The 17,494-nt window shown below is 49.4% G+C and overlaps 2 protein-coding genes across 2 annotated transcripts; both read left to right on the top strand.

The window, feature by feature from the left end:
- Positions 1-3,623: 3,623 nt before the first annotated feature.
- Positions 3,624-3,950, top strand: NCLIV_000980 (conserved hypothetical protein; the record flags this gene model as incomplete). The annotated part of the gene is made up of 1 exon (XM_003879590.1): positions 3,624-3,950. One exon carries the CDS (start codon positions 3,624-3,626, stop codon positions 3,948-3,950), a length of 327 nt encoding a protein of 108 aa, XP_003879639.1.
- Positions 3,951-9,249: 5,299 nt separating this feature from the next.
- Positions 9,250-16,776, top strand: NCLIV_000970 (hypothetical protein; the record flags this gene model as incomplete). Its single annotated transcript, XM_003879589.1, has 11 exons — positions 9,250-9,272; positions 9,852-9,951; positions 10,772-10,930; positions 12,474-12,527; positions 12,763-12,930; positions 14,027-14,076; positions 14,463-14,568; positions 14,934-15,041; positions 15,663-15,802; positions 16,046-16,309; positions 16,539-16,776. The coding sequence occupies 11 exons, from the start codon at positions 9,250-9,252 to the stop codon at positions 16,774-16,776; spliced, it is 1,410 nt and encodes a 469-aa protein (XP_003879638.1).
- Between the last annotated feature and the right edge of the window lie 718 nt (positions 16,777-17,494).

The raw sequence follows: 17,494 nt of genomic DNA, 5'->3' as shown, positions 1-17,494 counted from the left end.
CAGCAAATGGCCAGCGACTGACACGACTCGATGACCTTCGAAAGTCATCTCTACAAGAAACGCGTGGGCATTCACAATGATATGAATGTGGTCAATTGTTGTCGTCTTTGCCCCCCCCCCCCCCCTGTGGAACATGTTGACATGCCCGAAAAAAACAGCGAGAGACCAAACGTCAGTTTGTTAGGCATGTGAGCTCGCTGGCGTGTGCGTCCACAACAGTGTTGTAGGCTGACATTTGAAGTCCAGGGATCACTATTGTTTGGAGATTGGTTCCGAGCGGCCTGGTGCACTCGTAACCATGCTAGTCCTGGATGCCATGCTGCTAACGGGAGAGCAAACCATTTCGAGTAGGCAGAACCATGGCGTCCTTGATGAGCCCAGCTCTCGTTCCGTGTAGGGAGGGTGCTACGAGATAGGAGAGAAGTGACACGGCAGACAGGTGTGGGAGGATCATTTGGAACGTGTCTTTTCCACAAGTAAAGTCTTGTGCCGGGGGGCAACAAGAAGAAGCAATTTTAAACAGCAGGAGCTCTTTGTGTGTCATGATAGGGAATCGCGGTCCTTGGTGACAGATAAGCGATAGTGTGAATGGCTCCGGTATACAAAGACATTCAAGATCTATGTTCTATGCGTAATATACGGATTAGTGTTGCGTGGACTATCGAGTTAAACAAGAGTCACTGGGAATTAAAACAGAATACCCAAGTGCTTTGCCTGGAAACCCCTGTGATACGCACCTTCTGGTGTTTCTGCTCCTGTTATTTGGAATTCGGCAATGAAATGAACTGGAATACAGGGGCATTCCTTTGTGCTTGTGTTGCACGGGAGTGACAGCAACTTCTTCAATCGAAAAGGCTACCCCAGTACTCTGTGGCAGCGTGCCACGATGGTCCTTCCGCCAGCATAGTGGGAAATCTTGCGCTTCCTCCTCCAGGGTCTGTACGTAGGGCTTTGCTGATGTACGTTTCTGCGTAGCGTCCGCTGTAGCGGATATGCCAGTGTTGGGGGGTTCCGACTCGTAACTCCAATTCGTGGAGCCACTGGTTGACCCTCGCTTGGCGGTACCATCAGGTCAACGTAAAAACACTCATAAGCATATCTAGAAGTCAACGATGCAGTAGACACCGCCTTAGACGCAGGCCCTCTGGTTTTCAGCGTGTGGAAGTGGCTTTGGGTTGCCATCAGTCAACACAAGAGACGGCGGAAGCTCGTTTTGCAGGTGTTACTGGCTCGTATAAATCCAGAGGCTACTGATTGGTTGTTGGAGGTCTTGCTGGCTTAGGTGTTAGTAGTATCCCTAGTTCTATAACTTCCTTGGTACCTGTGTCTTTATGGGATCTTTGGGAGTGATAATATCTGAGACTGGATTATTTATGAGCTTCTACTGGGGAGCATATACAACGAGTTGGACTACTGGTTTAGATCTTGAATGGCTTTGTATACGGAGCCAGGTTGTACCGTGATATCAAAGCATATTTAAGATGATAACTATTGTGACAATAGAACCAATTGAACACCATGTATTAATATAACAAAATTATTCAGGGTAATCTGGGATCATTCTTGGGCTGCGTACTCACATTCTCGAGCGCCGTGTAACGAGCTTGTGGTACCCATTGCCAGACCTCGCCAGTGTACTCCTTCTCTTGGGTTAACCGTGACAGAGTGACCCACTAGTAGCTGAACTCAGCAACGTGGAAGTCTGAACTTGGACTAAAAAACGCATCAATAAGAAAATGTGCCCAGTGGTAAAAAGGGCTTGAACCCTCCCAGTCCAGCATTGTTATTCCGGTGTAGAGTTCCGGTCAACTCCTCTGGCGTTACTGACGAAGAACACTGGACTCATCTGAACAGGAACTCATCTGTTCAGCCAAAGTTATATGACCGTTTCATATTCTTCAGCAGGGCATCCATATGCTGATTGTTTCCCAGGACCAGAGAATGGGCATGTGGTCTAGGACGCCCACCGACGGACGGCACGCCAGCTTGAGCTCCAGACGATTCCACCGACAGTCAGTAGCGTGCGCGACATTGTGCCGTCCCTGTTTTTCAGAAATGAAGAATATACCCAAATACCAACAACAGAGCGTACCTAAGTTTTCTCGTGGAGAGCCAAAAGGCGGGATCCGAGGGCTGAGGCAAGCCCTGCAAACGTCTGACTGCAAGCACGCTCTGAAAATTCGCTTTTCTGCATGCGACCTGGAAAAGCTCGCTGTCCTCGGTAGCATCATGCCTCCAGTTCGTTGGCTGTGAATGTCTGAGAAGTTTGACAAGACTACCTGAAGTTGATGACGTCTTCAGTTGTCTCCTCAAGTGAATCGGACACCTGTGTTCTCCGTGCTCCTGCTTTCCATTCCCATCCAGCGTTGACAAGGCGTTCTTCACGATATCGGGTAGGCCCCGTTTGCCTCCGCTGCTCCGCACCTCTTTTCACACCTGTGATTCGGCCTCGTTTTCTGTGGCTGGAGAGTGTAACCCCTTATTGGGAAAACGCGAATATTTCTTTGAAGATTTAGCTCCAGCTTTGACCCAAGACGAGGAGAATTCCATTCTCTGCTGTTGCACTGTACGCGGACTGTGTTGCGTTCCATGTAGTTCCCGTACCGCGCTGAGCGGGGTGTACCTGCGAGCGTGTGACTACGGATGCGCGCTGCTTTCCTTAAAAAAACACTGTTTTAGAGAAAACTTTCCTCCATTTCACTACAGACGTGGGAATTCGCTGCCGTCTTCGCACAATATCGGTCCCGTATCGTAAGAGGTTTTTCGAACTTCAACGGCTATGGCCGGGCAGGGACATGCATCTCAGTTGAAACCTGAACGTCGTTCAGCCTCTATGGGGTTTGTCATGTGTCGTCGACCCAGTCATTGCGAGGGTGGCCGTGCGTACAGAGCTGAAAACACAATCACGCGTGCGGTTTGTCTTCCTGTCTGAGAGACAGTCATTCAGTTGGTGTAGCGATTCTCCGCGTATCATTTCAGGGATCGTGCCCCCTGAAACGCTGTTTTCCCATGCGTTTCTCTCAGCGGAAGGCTTTGATGTGATGAGCTAAGGCGGCAGTATTTGTCGCCGTCGTGACTACTAAACGGGGAGTCTCGTCACTGTCGCGTTTATAGGTGCTGTTGCCCAGGCAGCGTAGGCTAGTATCCCTGCTGTCATGTTTTTTCCGTGTTTTCGCCTTCTTTTCTTGGATACCACTTAATTGTGCCCAATTCACGCTGTTGTGATATTGGACCGTGCCGTCTTCTCAGTGGTAGTCTACATGATGCGCATACAGCTGCTGTTGAGGCGTTTTAGTCTACAGCGGTCCCAATCAGCCGTACACTATGACGTGAAGTTTTTTGAATGAAAATGTAACCGTTGTGTATTTAGTTGAATAGGCATTCTCTACTAAAGGTGTCATATGCATGACTCTTCACGTTTCGAAGTGCTCTGTAATGGACACTTCACATTCAAAGTTTAGCAGGCACATATCGACGATATGCAGATAAGCCCGTGGTGCTGAGGGACTGCCGAGCGTTTCTGTAATGTCTGCTGGATATGAGTGTGAGCCTTCGATACGCTTTATTTTTCCTGTGCGTTCTGTGTGTGCAGGCCACCACTGTTCACGTTATTAGGTGGTGTCATGGCGCAGAGTCCGCCCGGACGGGCACCGATCGTCCCATCGACGATGCCCGTGAGCGATGTTTTTAGTTCGTTCTTCGCGCGAAGATTCTCGAGGAATTCATCACAGGCAGTTTCGGCTACTACTGGGAAGGCGGGACCACTTCAGCTTCGTAGAGCCGGTGCTCCAGCGCGAAATGATCACCCGGAAAATTGGCGCATGTTCATGGGAGGCCACGACCCCGCCAGCCCGTTTGCTGAAGGTCTAATCAATGTACACAACCACAACGTTATGTGGATGATCTTTGTTGTGGGTTGCGTCATGTGGCCCCTCAAGTGCAGAATTTGAAGTGTGGTCCAAAGATTTGTAGCAAAATGTGCACCTCTCGTTTGTGACCATTTCCCGTTCAGTCTGAAGGGGACTGTGCAAGTCGGAAAGAGCTGATGTTCTGGGCCCGTTTTCTGTGCATCGGAAAATCGAGGACTGTGAAAACAACACGTAAAGCTGTGTTCGAGTAGTGTCTTCAGTGAATCACGTGCTGACAATCTGCTCGTAGGAGCCGCGCACACTTGACGGCGGCATTGGTAATGCCACGTTGCTAACATCGCTTTCGCCTGCACACGACACATACAAACATCATATATAACTTCCTTTCATTCAAAAGTCAGTTTTATACTGTGTATTTTCAAAGGCTTCATTCAGCTTTTCTGAGATCATTTCAAGATCGAAAGCGGTTAGCTGTATCGGAGGGCTCCCTTGCTGCCTAGTTTCGTAGAGCACTTACACGACGGTTTGGAAACGGAATCGAGAGTAGCACGCGAGCGACGAGTTGGCATTCACAAGCCGATTGTGTCCGGCTCCCGGGTTTTACGTCCCCGTGAATAGGACTGGGCACCATTCTGCCAAGCAGTTGTCCTTTCGTCTAGTAACAATTTTTTGAACGCGTGCTCGTGACATTAGTAAAGTCCCATCGTAATGAGAAAACAGAAGGAATGTCCGCAGGGCAGTGCCGGCGCGATTGCGTGAGCTGCAACGGCGTGTTCCTCTTAACGCAGGAAGGCCGCATCCGAGGTAGGTGGACGGCTACAGTAGTCGAGCGGATACCACTACGGCTGTTCGAACAGAATACTGCATGTCACTGGTCGATCTATCTGTGATGGACATACAATACGAAATGAGACCACAGCATTCGTGATGCCAAGAGTCGTCTGCTTGAAACTGAAGACCAGATCTCTGCGATCCGCGCAGGTGGCTCGTTCGGAACGGGGCACACGACGGCTGTATGCGCCAAACACCGCTATCACGAGGGAAAGAACACAGGCCATGTTGAAGATCAGACACAACTGCATAAATCTTATTTTCCGAGAGCAATCGTCAGCAGGTGCTCTACATCTACGCAGTCTCAGAGCAAGAGCACAGGCGATCATCAGCCTTCGGTGTTTTTTCGACGTGTCCTGCTCAAATGCATGAATATTCCCATGGTACGACAGGTACCGTTGCCAGTTAGAGTAACACAGATTTTTCATGTCACGAGTTTCACCAGAGGTGCACTATGTAGAGGGGTACTGATTACAGCGGCGCCCGTGTCAACAGTGACTTTTAGACTGGTTTTCAGGAAAGTCATATCTACTGGATGAGTTTGTTTTCTGTCACTGTCGCGCCCGTACGGGCTGCCAGCGCGGCACTACGAGCGCAGAAACCCAGCGTGCTGGCGTCGTTTGTTGACAGGCGAATACGACGCATAGTTTAGCACCGCTTGTGCGACCGGATCAAGCTCGGCGTTTTGTTTGACGTCTTCAATTTTTCTGGATAAACTAGGCCTGCATACAGAGACATCTCTTGCCAGGACGCACGAAAGTGGCGGGAAAAGTCCGACGGCACATCGAAATCGACAACGTGGGTTCTGCTTGGTGCGGCACCGATATGCAAAACTGTATGGCTGAACTCCCCGCGACCGTGAACCCATGTAACGTTTGAAATCCTGGCGATCGGTGCGCTGTTCTATTAACGAGCAAGCCCCACCTCACTGTTCTCCGTCGTTCCAAAGCCATCAACACTAGGATAAGCTACTGACCACGCTACGAGTCCAATTTAATCTGTACACCCACAGCCTCGAGGCACCAGCACGTCACTTGGCTCGAAGAAGCCGCGGTGCCTCCTTCGGCTTCCAGTGTGTCTTCCTTATGTGGCAGTGACGTAGTGTGCAGGTGACCGTGAGGGCCGTGACCTACCGGTGTGCAAGCAAAAGGGGCCTGCGCGGCAGCAGGGTCGACTTCATTGTAGCGGCCATTGGTCGGTGAGTTACAATGTCAAACCAGGATGCTATTCCTTGTGCCGTATCTGGTGTTCGCTTCTAACAGTCGAAGAGTCAACTTTGTAATGACTAATGCCGCTCACTTAATATTCTGTGCTTCTTTCAATCTTCTGAGACACTGCTGATGCCGGCGGCTCCGAGGCACGTTTTCTTGACTCGGTACTCCTCCGATGTTGTAGAAGCGGGCACAACGAGCAACTTTATTTCGTTATTCCCTTCTTCGTTTCCAGGCTGTCGTTATATGAGACTGCGGCTTCTTTGAATCAGTTCGTTTAGTTGCATCCCTCCAAGACACGTATGCGCCTTCCGTGTCCGTATTCCGTCACTATTGTTGACTCTGCCGTTGGTCCCACCACCTTTCTTTGCTACGACCTTTCCGAAGTAGTGTCGGCAGGGCTTTCTCTTGTTTCGCCCCCTAAGTCGCATTGTGTTTTTTGGGCTTCAGTTTTTTCAGCAGAGAGAGGTCGTTTTGTGGGTGTCACAATTCTTGTCTTCTTCATCCATGCGAACTTCGAACCTCCAAGGCGAGCTCCCGTTTACTACCGCTTAATTCTGCTGCTCGAGCTCACGATTCCCTAGGAACACCTGTTGAGTCGTGCCAAAGGACTCTGGAGTCCAACCGCTCCCGGGTAGTTCGGTTTGGTATCCGAGGTTTGTCCGTGCCCCCTGCTGGAAACACTATCGCATCATTGCGATGATGCATACCCCTGCTTTTCTTTGATGAGCACTGCTGTTCTCTGAGAAGTCTGAGTTTCCTCTCTCCTTGATCCGACGTATCTATCCCGCTCCTTATCGATTGAGCGCGTTTCTGCCTTGAACTCCGGATGGGAGTATGTTCTCTGTGTTGGAGGCTTCGTTATTCTCCCTCCATATTCTTACTACTACTTCGCAGGAGGCTTGCCCTCCGTTTTGCCTTCCTCCTCTCCGTCTCTTCACGGTACACGCAATGGACGTAAATATCAGAGTCTGATTGTGGATCCCTGGAACAGCCCCAACAAACTAGAGAGCCGCAAGACGGAACTCGGCCACTTCCTTTTCGGCGGCCGGCTTCGTTAAAGGAAACTAGTCAGTGCGGCAGGAGTGGCAGCAGGAGTCGTCATCTCCCGTTTCTGGATGCGCGGACGCCTTCCTAAGGTGATCTACATCGCCAGGAGCATACACCGCTTTATGAGCCCATTTCATTTAGTGGCTACAATCTGCCATTTGCAATGGGAAGACATCACATTCAAGTTTTCAAAAACCACAAGAGGGACGACGGAAAGCACAGTGAGGGTTTCTCAAAGAATAGTTCGTCACCAGGGATTCCAAGCGGACATAAAGAGTTATTTACAGGGGGATCAGCTGCCCTAGGAGGAAGAGGGATAAATATTGCAGAGCGCGGGTATCATGGGCACGCCACAGACGACTTTGTGAACTCAGGGAAGAAAGATGAATTTGATTTTGATGATGTTAACTGGGATGAGGAGATGGTTACAGGTGGATCCCTTGAGGACCAAAAGCGCCCGGAATGCACCCATGAGAGCCGGACAGGAGGACGCGCATTCCTCTCGTCTTCCGGTAGAGATCTCGAAGAGGGTAATGACGCGGTAGGACAGAGCGGTGGTGGATCAGCACTACAGATTAGTCGTCATGCTGATGACTCTATCGACTCAAAGCTTGTTCAGAAGGAAGTGCTTCTTCAAGTGAAACAAAATATGTGCCGAAAAGCATGGGATTTTCTTGAACATCTTGTTGAATCCATTTTCATGGATGACGTTGACTATGTAACCATAGAACGATGCGAGGCAGCAGCCAAACGACGTGCGAGAAGAAACTCCGACAACAGTGCACATGAAGACTGTGAGTCTTTCTATCTTCGGAAACACACGAAAAACACTGAAGAGGCATGGTTCAAAATAATTTAAGGGGAGTGCATAGGAGAGGTCTTGTTCCCATGGCAAGGCAACGTATACGTCTTAATAGCTTTGTAGACAAGACAGTGCCTAACCTTCTGGCTTGTGAAGCAGTTTGCCGTAACACTCATTTCCTGTTTCTGGGCCTTCACTCTGGAGACGTCGTTGGCTCTTCTCGCACTGGAGAGCCTTGTTGCTTCTAGTATGGCCTTCAGAAATGGGCGTACATATCCGAAACTGATGTGCCTGAGTTGGCGTAGCCCCTCTGAAGGGATTTCGACGGGTGCATGCAACATATAAAGGACGCGAGCCGAATGCTAACGGTCTCTGCTACGAATATTGTTTATGCTTTGGAAGGTGCTAGGCTCCACTGTTGACCTGTCGGAACAGACGGAATACATTGGGGTCCTCTTTCGAACGGCGACCTTACTCAACTTATAGAGAATGGATATCTACGGTAGAGGTACTTGTGCCGTTTCCCATGTGTCTCCTCTCTCACTCATCGATGATCCTTCTGAGCACACTTGTTTTTTTATCTTTTGTCGCATCGCTGCTGGTAGTCTGTTTCTCTTCCAGTGTTGTTCCTGGCTTTCTTGTCCCTGGCTTTCTTGTCCCTGAACGTCTTTTCCGGCTGTCTCTTTGTTCTTGTATAGCATCCGGACAGTCGACACCAACGGACTGGAGTTTCTTACAACGGCCAAACCGAAGACGAACTTTCCGCCTCGGTCTACGGGATGTCACTTCTCCCTCCCCCAAACCTCGCCGCCCCCTCCAGTTGATTGGCAAGGCTCTATTTCTTCACCGTTTGATGTTTGTCGATTCCCACTTTGAGGCAGAATTTGGATTCAACATCAATCGATTTTGTGCCAGGCGTCTGCCATTTATCTCTTTGGTTCTCCTTCTTGTTTCTCTTTGCTTTTATGCATTTCTATTAGCTGCTGTGCATACTGGATGGTATCTACAAGGTCATACGCCTTTGGTTATTCTCCATGGTTGTCTAGCGGCATCCACTGCGTGGTGTACTCTCTTCACGATTGCATTCTGGCTTTTCCGACAGTCGATGGTAAGACATGCGGAACAAACCCTTTATTGGTTGGTTTCCGGTCTTAATCTTGCAGTCGTTTCTTTTGCTATCTCTGTGAAAGTAATTATTCTCTTCTATCGGCTGGTACCCGGAGAGATTCTGCCGGCTCATCATCCAGACGTAAAGACACTGCCTCTGTCTTCCCAACTTGCGCCATCGCGCGAAGCATGCTACAAGAGTCATCTTGTGTCGGCCCTCCTGGATGTGAATCTCATCGATGCTCTTGTGAGTTCTTATTTCTTCCTTCTGGTGCTCTTCTTGAGCCATGTGATTCCGGGACGGATTGGAATTTCACTTTGGCACCAGCTTATGCTGTTCCTTTTACAAGCCGTCTCATCCTTAATCGGGATCGCACGAATGTCCGTCCTCGTCTGGCCTTTGTAAGCTGCCGCGTGTCGGCACAAACTGCTGTCGGCCCCTCTCCGTGCTCTGCTCCCCGCCCATGCGTCTTCTTTTGGGGGAACTTCCTCTCCTGGATGCGATCTTTGTTAGTCCAGTTCTTGCTTCTTGCCGCTGCCTCCCGTTCCGGACCTGTTCCCATCTTTCTTCTCTTTCTCTACCGACAGTGTGTAGCATCTCCAATTCTTTGTGGTGGTAACCGCGTGCCTTGCCTGACGCCATCACCTTCCAGAATCAGGATGAACTGTTGTTTCGCAACGGGGAGGGAAGGTTTCTCTTGATGCAGGCTGGTGGTTCGTGGGCAGATTGAGTCGTTCTCTTGTAGCTAATCATGGCTCCACTTTTTCGTAGCCCACTCCAGCAGTGAGAGCACTTGACTGGATAGCAGAGCCAGCGTCACTGTGTCAGAGACACTGGCATCGCTGGCTGTCGCTCGCCTGTGTGGCCGAATAGTATGAGTCTCCGTCTTCTCTGGTTCTCTGGTTGTTGTAAGGTGCAACCTTTCCATGCAAGGCAGACAATAAGCTGTGATGTTCTTGTGTTGTTTGTTTCTCTTCCAGTCTAATTCGCATCGTTTCCTCCAGCGTTTTCCTGCTTGCTTCTCTTGCCGCGAATGTGTGCACGGAAGTGAAGCGGAGAGAAGAATTCTTGACGTGGCTGGTGAGTTCGCAACAATGGCATATGTCTTTCATGCAGCCGTGGATGGTTTCCCGCGAAGCCTTCGCATTCACGGCCACATGATGAGAGAACAGAACTCGTTATTTTATTCTTTACCCCTGTCATCGTGGCAACACTGTACGTTCTTTTGACACTACACTCTTCGGTAGTGCGTGAATGCATTCGTGGATAGGTAATAGCTGGTCAGTCTGATCCTGAGAAAAGATTCTGCGATTTCGAGAGTGTAGAAAACGACAGCTCGTGGTACTTAGCTTCAGTTGCCGAATTGCTCGTTCATGCATTTGGCCTCTCTGTTGCTATATATTTACTTTTGTATGTATATGCGTGGGTACACATTTCATCAATGTATTTGTTTAGCTGGATACCTCAACTATGGGTGCCTTTATACCTTTTTAACTACCTGTGAATTTATCTGCCAGCGTGCGTCTTCTTTCAGCTGATCCAACAGACTGTGGAAGCCCACAGGCGGAGCTCGCAACGGGGGAGACGGAGATCCCTTGTGTCTGGGCTCGATAGAGTCCAGGCCATTTGCAAAGAGGTAAGGGTGAGATGGGCAGGAAGAACAGCCAGTTTTTGTGTTGTGTTCGCCGAACATACAGCACATCCAAGCTCCCCCACGTGTCCACACTTCTTCCGCCTGTAAACATTGACACGGAGACTCAGAGATCAACAGCGCAACGCGGTGTGGTGACGACCTTAACACCAGCCAAAGTGGTTTTCGAAATGATAATTGTTCGCGTGTTGACTCTCTCGGCTTCATTCGGGTTCCGGTACTTTCCGGGTATCCGGCTGCTCCTTCCAGGCTGTCTCTGTTTTGGACCAATGCAAACAGAGCATAAGTGATATCGCAGTGAAAGCTCATATCACGTATGCTTCTGACCTCATTGGAGAGAGTCTCGAGCTCCTTACTCGCTGTCCGAACATCTACGCTACCTACGTGGATAAACGGTTGCGAGAGCAGGTAACGATCGGCCGCTTCGGCGTTCTTTCCTGTTCCGATTTTCCCTCGTTCGTTCTTGATACCAATGTTTCTCCCTTTCCATTCTGTTGTTCTTCTTCCTGCTTGCGTACCGCTCTCCTATTTCTCGTTTGTACCTCGCCGCGCTTGTCTCTCAACACCACACTGCCATCCCGCCCCTCATGCTGCATCAGCGGCCTGATTAGTAGGCGTTTCGGTCAGATCATATTTGACCCCGTTTTGCGTTTTTGATGCCATGGGGAATTCTGTTGCGGGTACGGCATGCCTTTCTTCCTCATTTCCGCGTTGCGGCACTGCTAGTCCTGCCAACAGTTGGAAGAACCTGTGGCAATCTGTAATCTCCAGGACCGATCGGGCCCGACAACCAGAAACACAGTGCAGGCCTGCATCCGAGCCTTCGCCGCAAAATCAAAAAAGCTTTGTTTTGTCTGTTTCCCTCTCTCTCGGACGTCGCATGCTGCTACCAGCTACCATCAGTTTATTCGGGCGCCAGTGGGAGTCAACCTAATCGTTTCTTGCTGCCGGTGCTTTGTGGCGTTTCTACAGTGTTACATTCAAGGGTATCAGATCGAGCCACCAAAAGCGATCACAAGAGGAATTTCCCTGCACTTTCGCCCAGATAACCAGTTGCTGCACTCGCGGTCACAGTCATGCTGCACAGAAAGAACGGTGACATCGACGACGGGGTCTGTCTTGCGAGGTGAGAGACGAAGGAGAGAAACTGTCACACATTCCACGGACTCATCGAAATGTCACAGTTCTCTGAAAGAAGGGGGACCGTGAAGAAAAGATGAAAATAGCACATATAGAAGGCAGAGACACCTGCTGATGTGTGCTACCGGAGGCCAGTGACAGACTGTCGAAGAGGCGCCAAGTTGATGGAGGTTCAGTTCGTCGGAGAGCCAGATGCGAACACGATCAACGAGAAAGACGGTTGCTCGCCACATTCAGAGAAGGGACAAACCTGTACGTTCATCTCGACTCCAGAGACACTATTATTCCTGTCTGCTGCAGGCCAGCCATCTCTCACGGCAGCGTGGCCTACGGATGTCCCTGTCCTTTGTTTCGTACGTCTCAGTGTTGGTATACACTCATGCTGCTACCATCAGCTAGCCAGCTCGTTTTCCGTCTCCGATTCTTCAGCTGCACACAGCCATTGACTTCTTGCAATCGTTTCAGCTGTTCCGTTTCACCTTCTCTGCTATTTTGATAGAAACGCGAGAAGAGAGGCGCTAGCGAACGTAAAGTGTGCATTTTCTCCAGCGAAGAGAAGACCATTTGAGAAAGCGTGGCGATCGGATGCTCTTTGTGTCCTTCAAGGCACCCGAACCGGTTTTTTCAGATCTACTGGGGACCTATTTTGTTCTGTGGACGCATGATAGGATGCCACTGTGCTTCCTGTACTAAGTTCATTGCAATTTCTAGCACCACAGACAAAACCAGCCAACATACACACCTCGAGGAGGAGTGTTGCTCTCTTGTTCACATCTCGTTTGTGTAATTATATCGTCTTCATCGTATTCAGACAGGGACAATCGTCGCGGCTCTCCGATCGGGTATCTCTGTCTCTTGGTTTGAGGTGAGAAACGGTCTGGGATCTATACTCACCGTGAATTGCCTGCTGCTTGATCCTTTGAAACAGTTGGCGGCAGCGATGTCTTCCTTCTGTTATCAGTTTTCTTGTCTTTTCTTCCTATGCCACTTCTTGAGATAGATGGCATTGATAGGTGGCCGAACAAAGCTGCGTACGCTATTTCGGCCAAAGTTTTTCAGCCGCTCAGCTTACGGGGTTGCTTCTCTTTCCCTTTCGACAGCTGGATCTACAGACAGGCAACCGTGTTCTAGTTGAAGTTGGCTATGCGTTGCTTAAGTCTCTCGCGGAAGGGTGGAGCTGCGAAGATATTGTTTTGCGGAACTTCCTCTGGAGGACTGACCAATATTATCAGGATAATCCCTACCATAATGCGGTACACGGTGCCATGGTACGTCTCCATTAAGAAGCATGCAGGGATCATTCATTGCTGGGTACATGAGACATCTGAAGAACTTGAGATTGCGCAACCTTGTTCTGCCTTGCATAGGAACGCAGAAGCAACTTCTCGTCCCCGGTGCGATGAAATGCGGGGCAGTTGGTGTTGTATTCGTCGCCAGGCAGACAAGCTTGTCACGCTACGCAAAGCTCACTGTCTCGTTTTTCACATGATACAGCGTGGAAACTAAGGCCTTGCATTAGAAATATTCGGTGAAATAGAAATGTTTGTAAAGATACAGACTTTCTACATCAGGACAGAAAGACCCTGTGAAGCTTTACTGCGGAAAAGCTTTTGAAGGAATTAAAACAAGAAAAAAAAGCATTTCTCTAGATTTGTATTACAACATCGATTATAGTATTTTTGGAATAAATTATGTTAATTATTTATAGAAGATTATTTACACCTACTTATTTTTCGAAAAAATCGAAATATTTCCCAGATCTAATGGCTACAGTGATGTCGTTCATTCGCTCGATTGTGGAACCGATTTTGTGGCTTATCAGAGGATAGCGTGCAGATTCTGCCGCTAGGTTATGCGGAACGAAATCGTATTCCTTTTCGACCTCTTCTTTTCTCCCGTTTATCACACCTCAGTGAACCTGACGTAGTTTCTATGCAATTCATTCCCTTTGTTTCTTTAGATCCCCAGCCCCGCGTTGCGTCTGCCCCCTCTCCGAGACCTGCGTGTGTGTCTTCTCTCCTTTGCCTTCGATCCATTCTACGTCCACTTGTGAAGCTGCATAACGCCTCCCTCCTTAGTTGATAGTCTACCAGATTCTGTCGAGTGCGGCATCATTAATAGCTGGGGGACGAACCTCTTGCATCTTACTAAGAATGATGGGACTAACGGCAGCAGGCTTACGCGTCGTGGGATGATGTCCCCAATCTGCTACGAGCTATGAGTGTTAAAGGCTTGACTTGTTCCCTCACCGTTGTTGTCCGAGCGCATAGAGGCAACTTGCTTTCCGGATCTGTTGGCTGGTCCTCAGTCAAGAGGATGACACTTTAAGATAGCGGAAACATGCGTGCGCGTTTTCCTGTGCAGGTGGCCTTCATGATGGCACGCATGTTGAATGCGCTCAAAGTCTTTTCTGAGTAAACCCCCTGCTTTACACCAACAAGCAAGATTTCTTTGTATCACAAGCGGGATTCAAGTAGTCTTGTGCACTAGGACAATGGACACAGTCACTGTCCGACTGGAGGTTGACGTAGCGAGATGGTCAAGGGCAATGGCAGAATCCAAAGGCAATGAAGCTTTGACTTTTCTTTTAAGCTAGCTCATGGATCTTTCGAGCATGTGACAAGCCTATCTAGCAGATGCGGTACTCGCACCTTTCCTCTGCAGAGAAAGATCTAGAAGCGAAACTCGATGTAGACATATGGTCAACGAACAGATATGCGTTGTGCTGAAATGACGAGCGGACATAGCCGTACCATTACCTCTCCGTCTCCTGTTCTGGTTTATTTCCATTTGCTGTCAGTTGTCATGTGGTAGCGTTGACAGCGGCTCGCCTGGCTTCCCTGTGCCATGACGTCGGCCATCCTGCTCGAAACAATGCCTTCCTGACGAGTAGTTCACACCTAGCGGTCAGTCGGCACATGCAGACGGAACCTGAGCCTTCGTGAACTTCTTCTGGGCCGAACCCCAGGACAGAAGAGGGGGTACACACCGTTCTTTAACAACGTGATCCTATTCTTTTTATTATCCCGTTACAGTATGTGGGGGGGGGGAGGGGACGGTTTTGGTTTGTTTTTCTACAGCTGCAAGGGCCTTCGACAAGATTCAGCGCTATTGTATTCGCTCAGAAACTACTGCAACCGTTCATATTGAGTGAAAATTTTTCACCTCCTCTACTGGTGTCGCTGCTAATGGCTTTCCTTCTCCTCGTATGTAAAACGATGCGTATTCTGCTTCCGGGTCTTGCTGTGAACTGTATCCTATGCACATGCAGAGCATCATATACAATGATTCATCTGTCCTGGAGAATTTTCACGCGGCCCTCACCTTCCGCATTCTCTCTAGTGGGGGTTGCAACATCTTCGAGAAGACGTCCCCTGAGGTAAGAGCTGTGAGTGCGTGTTTCTACCGTCGTATTAGAGAAAACATGCTGGCCCGTCTCTAAACAGAATCATCACTATGGTCCACATGCAAAAAGCTGAACTAGGTTGTAGAAGGAAGGGCAGAGAAGTGTATTTTCTTCTGACGACAACTACCGGGGCCCTGTTTCAGTTTTCAGATTCTGAAATCAATAATATGCTTTAATGTAAGACACATGAACACGAGCAACGCACGCGTAGCTCCTGTTCGTGGTCGAGGTTTCCCTGTTCGTACCTGTAATTAATGTCAAAACTTGCGGATCGCGTGAATATTCCGATTGACGTTCCCATACGTGAGCAGTGCCGCAGTTTTGCTGCCTGATAGGCACAGTGCATTCGCACCCGCGCGTTTTTGTGTCTATGTGAGAGTTATTTTCTCCACTTCTGCTAGCCACAAAGCGGCGGTGCGCGTAACACCGTCTGAAGGTTTGGGACGATTGCTTACTAATCAGACCAAGCGACATTTTTGAGCGGTAGTGCATGAGATTCGTGTCTGAAGGGCGGGGACGGGTTTCCTTTGCATGGTAGAGAACTTAACGGTCACGTGCTGACCGGTTTCTATTGCGTCTATTGTCTTTTTTTAGTTTTTCAGGAGCGTTCGGGGACTGGTGATCGATCTGATCCTAGCGACAGACATGAAGAGTCATTTCGACTTTCTCACAAGAGTGAGAAACAGGAAGAAGTCGCCGGAGTTCAACATGTCACAGAATGCCGAGGATCAATAGTAAGTTCACTAACGTACAATGTGAGAGGCCGTAGCTCTCTAGACCTTCGCTGTGCTTTTTCTTGCTTTTCACTCGAACCAGAAGTAAGGAGGAAGTTCCACCCCAACGAAGCGATTGCAAGTAAAAATGCACGTGACGCTGAATGCGTCCCCCCATAGTAACTGCGGAAAGACTTATTTTGTATAAGCACACACAAATGGTCTTCAAACTTCTCCGGAGATTTCTTCTGTTGTGTCGTTCAGCTTAATAACGGAAGGCTGTATTAGGGCGGCGGACATAAGTCACGGACTGGTGAATTGGGACGAGCACTTTGAGTGGTCAATGCGGGTAACTCTAGAATTTTATCTTCAAGGCGACGAGGAGAAGCGGCTTGGGCTTCCGGTTTCTCCTCTGTGTAACCGTGATCAAGCTACCCAGCTTCCCACGTCCCAAGTCGGCTTCCTTACGTACGTCGTTATGCCTCTCCTTGTGGAGCTCCAGCCCACAGACGACCATGACACGTTCATGTAAGTCAGAGCAGTGTAAAAACCAAAGACCCAGTGGAACTGCTGCATCTACATCTTGCCCTCGTCATTCTGCTGTAGCGAGCAGCTCCGACCCTACGGGTGCATGAGGTTGTTGCTTTGAAAATGACAGTATTTTGTGGAACGAACCGTGCGTTGTGACTTGGTTGTCACATCCTACTTCATGCTCCGACGTGGAGGCTATTCGGTGATACGTTGTTCCTGTGTTCAGGGCCTCGTTGTTATCAATTTTGACAGCCAACACGAACAAATGGGAAGCTATGCAAGGCAAAGAGGTAGACACACCGACTTCTTTTACAGAGTTTGAACGGAAGTTGCGAGGAAAGAATATGACGTTGGATGTACCAGCGCTGACTCGAGAGGACCTTGGCACTGAGGGGCCTGTGACATTGGGGAAGCATCTTGACGAGGCTGAGAAACAGAGGACCTTGCAGGAGAAGGCGGAGTAAACGTGAGATCGGAGACAAGGGTGCACACCAGAAGATGCTGGCAGAATTCGGTGCTCAAGCTTTCAGAGGTGGAAGCATTCCCGTGGAGTTCGGAGAAGAAGTCAGAAGAAACTGTTCCATGCTCTCATAAAACTGCAACAGTGAGTTCGCTACAGGCTACGATAAGCCGCTTTGATAACCATGAGCTGGTAGCTACCGCGCACAATAGAAGCAACAACACGGATCATCGATGGCATAGGGTGGCAGTCCTGGGGGCTTCGTCGTGGTGCCGCCAACAGAAGGGAACGGGCACGCCCAAGAGAAGACCTGCACGCGGTGAACATCACAGCCTCATCTTGGCAAAAATGCCTTCATCTTTGCTTCCTTCTGCGCATGGAATGTGGTTCCGGAAATGAGTACCGGGGATTGTACTTATCGCTGCCTGATCCTCATAGGGGACTGCTACAACAGTAACGGAAGACCTGCCTGCTTTTCTATTTCGGCTGCACAAGAGATGCACACTGGCCTTTGTTGGTTGTCTGCTTTCTTTGGCGGGTGGAGTGGGACAGTTCGGGAAGAGTGTACACGAATATCGAGGCCAAAAATGACATGTGTGGTGCACCGACGGGAGATTGTTGTTTGAAAAAGTGGTGCTATCAGGAAAAGTGGAATATAATGGCCGTTCGGAGAGAGAATGAGTGTCCCTTGCGGGCGTTTGCCTTCCGTGTTTCTGTTGCCT

This window comes from Neospora caninum, chromosome Ia, assembly GCF_000208865.1.
Source record: "Neospora caninum Liverpool complete genome, chromosome Ia".
NCBI classification, from domain to species: domain Eukaryota; phylum Apicomplexa; class Conoidasida; order Eucoccidiorida; family Sarcocystidae; genus Neospora; species Neospora caninum.
The sequence above is the reverse complement of the archived record's forward strand: the minus strand, read 5'-3'. Positions and strand labels throughout refer to the sequence as shown.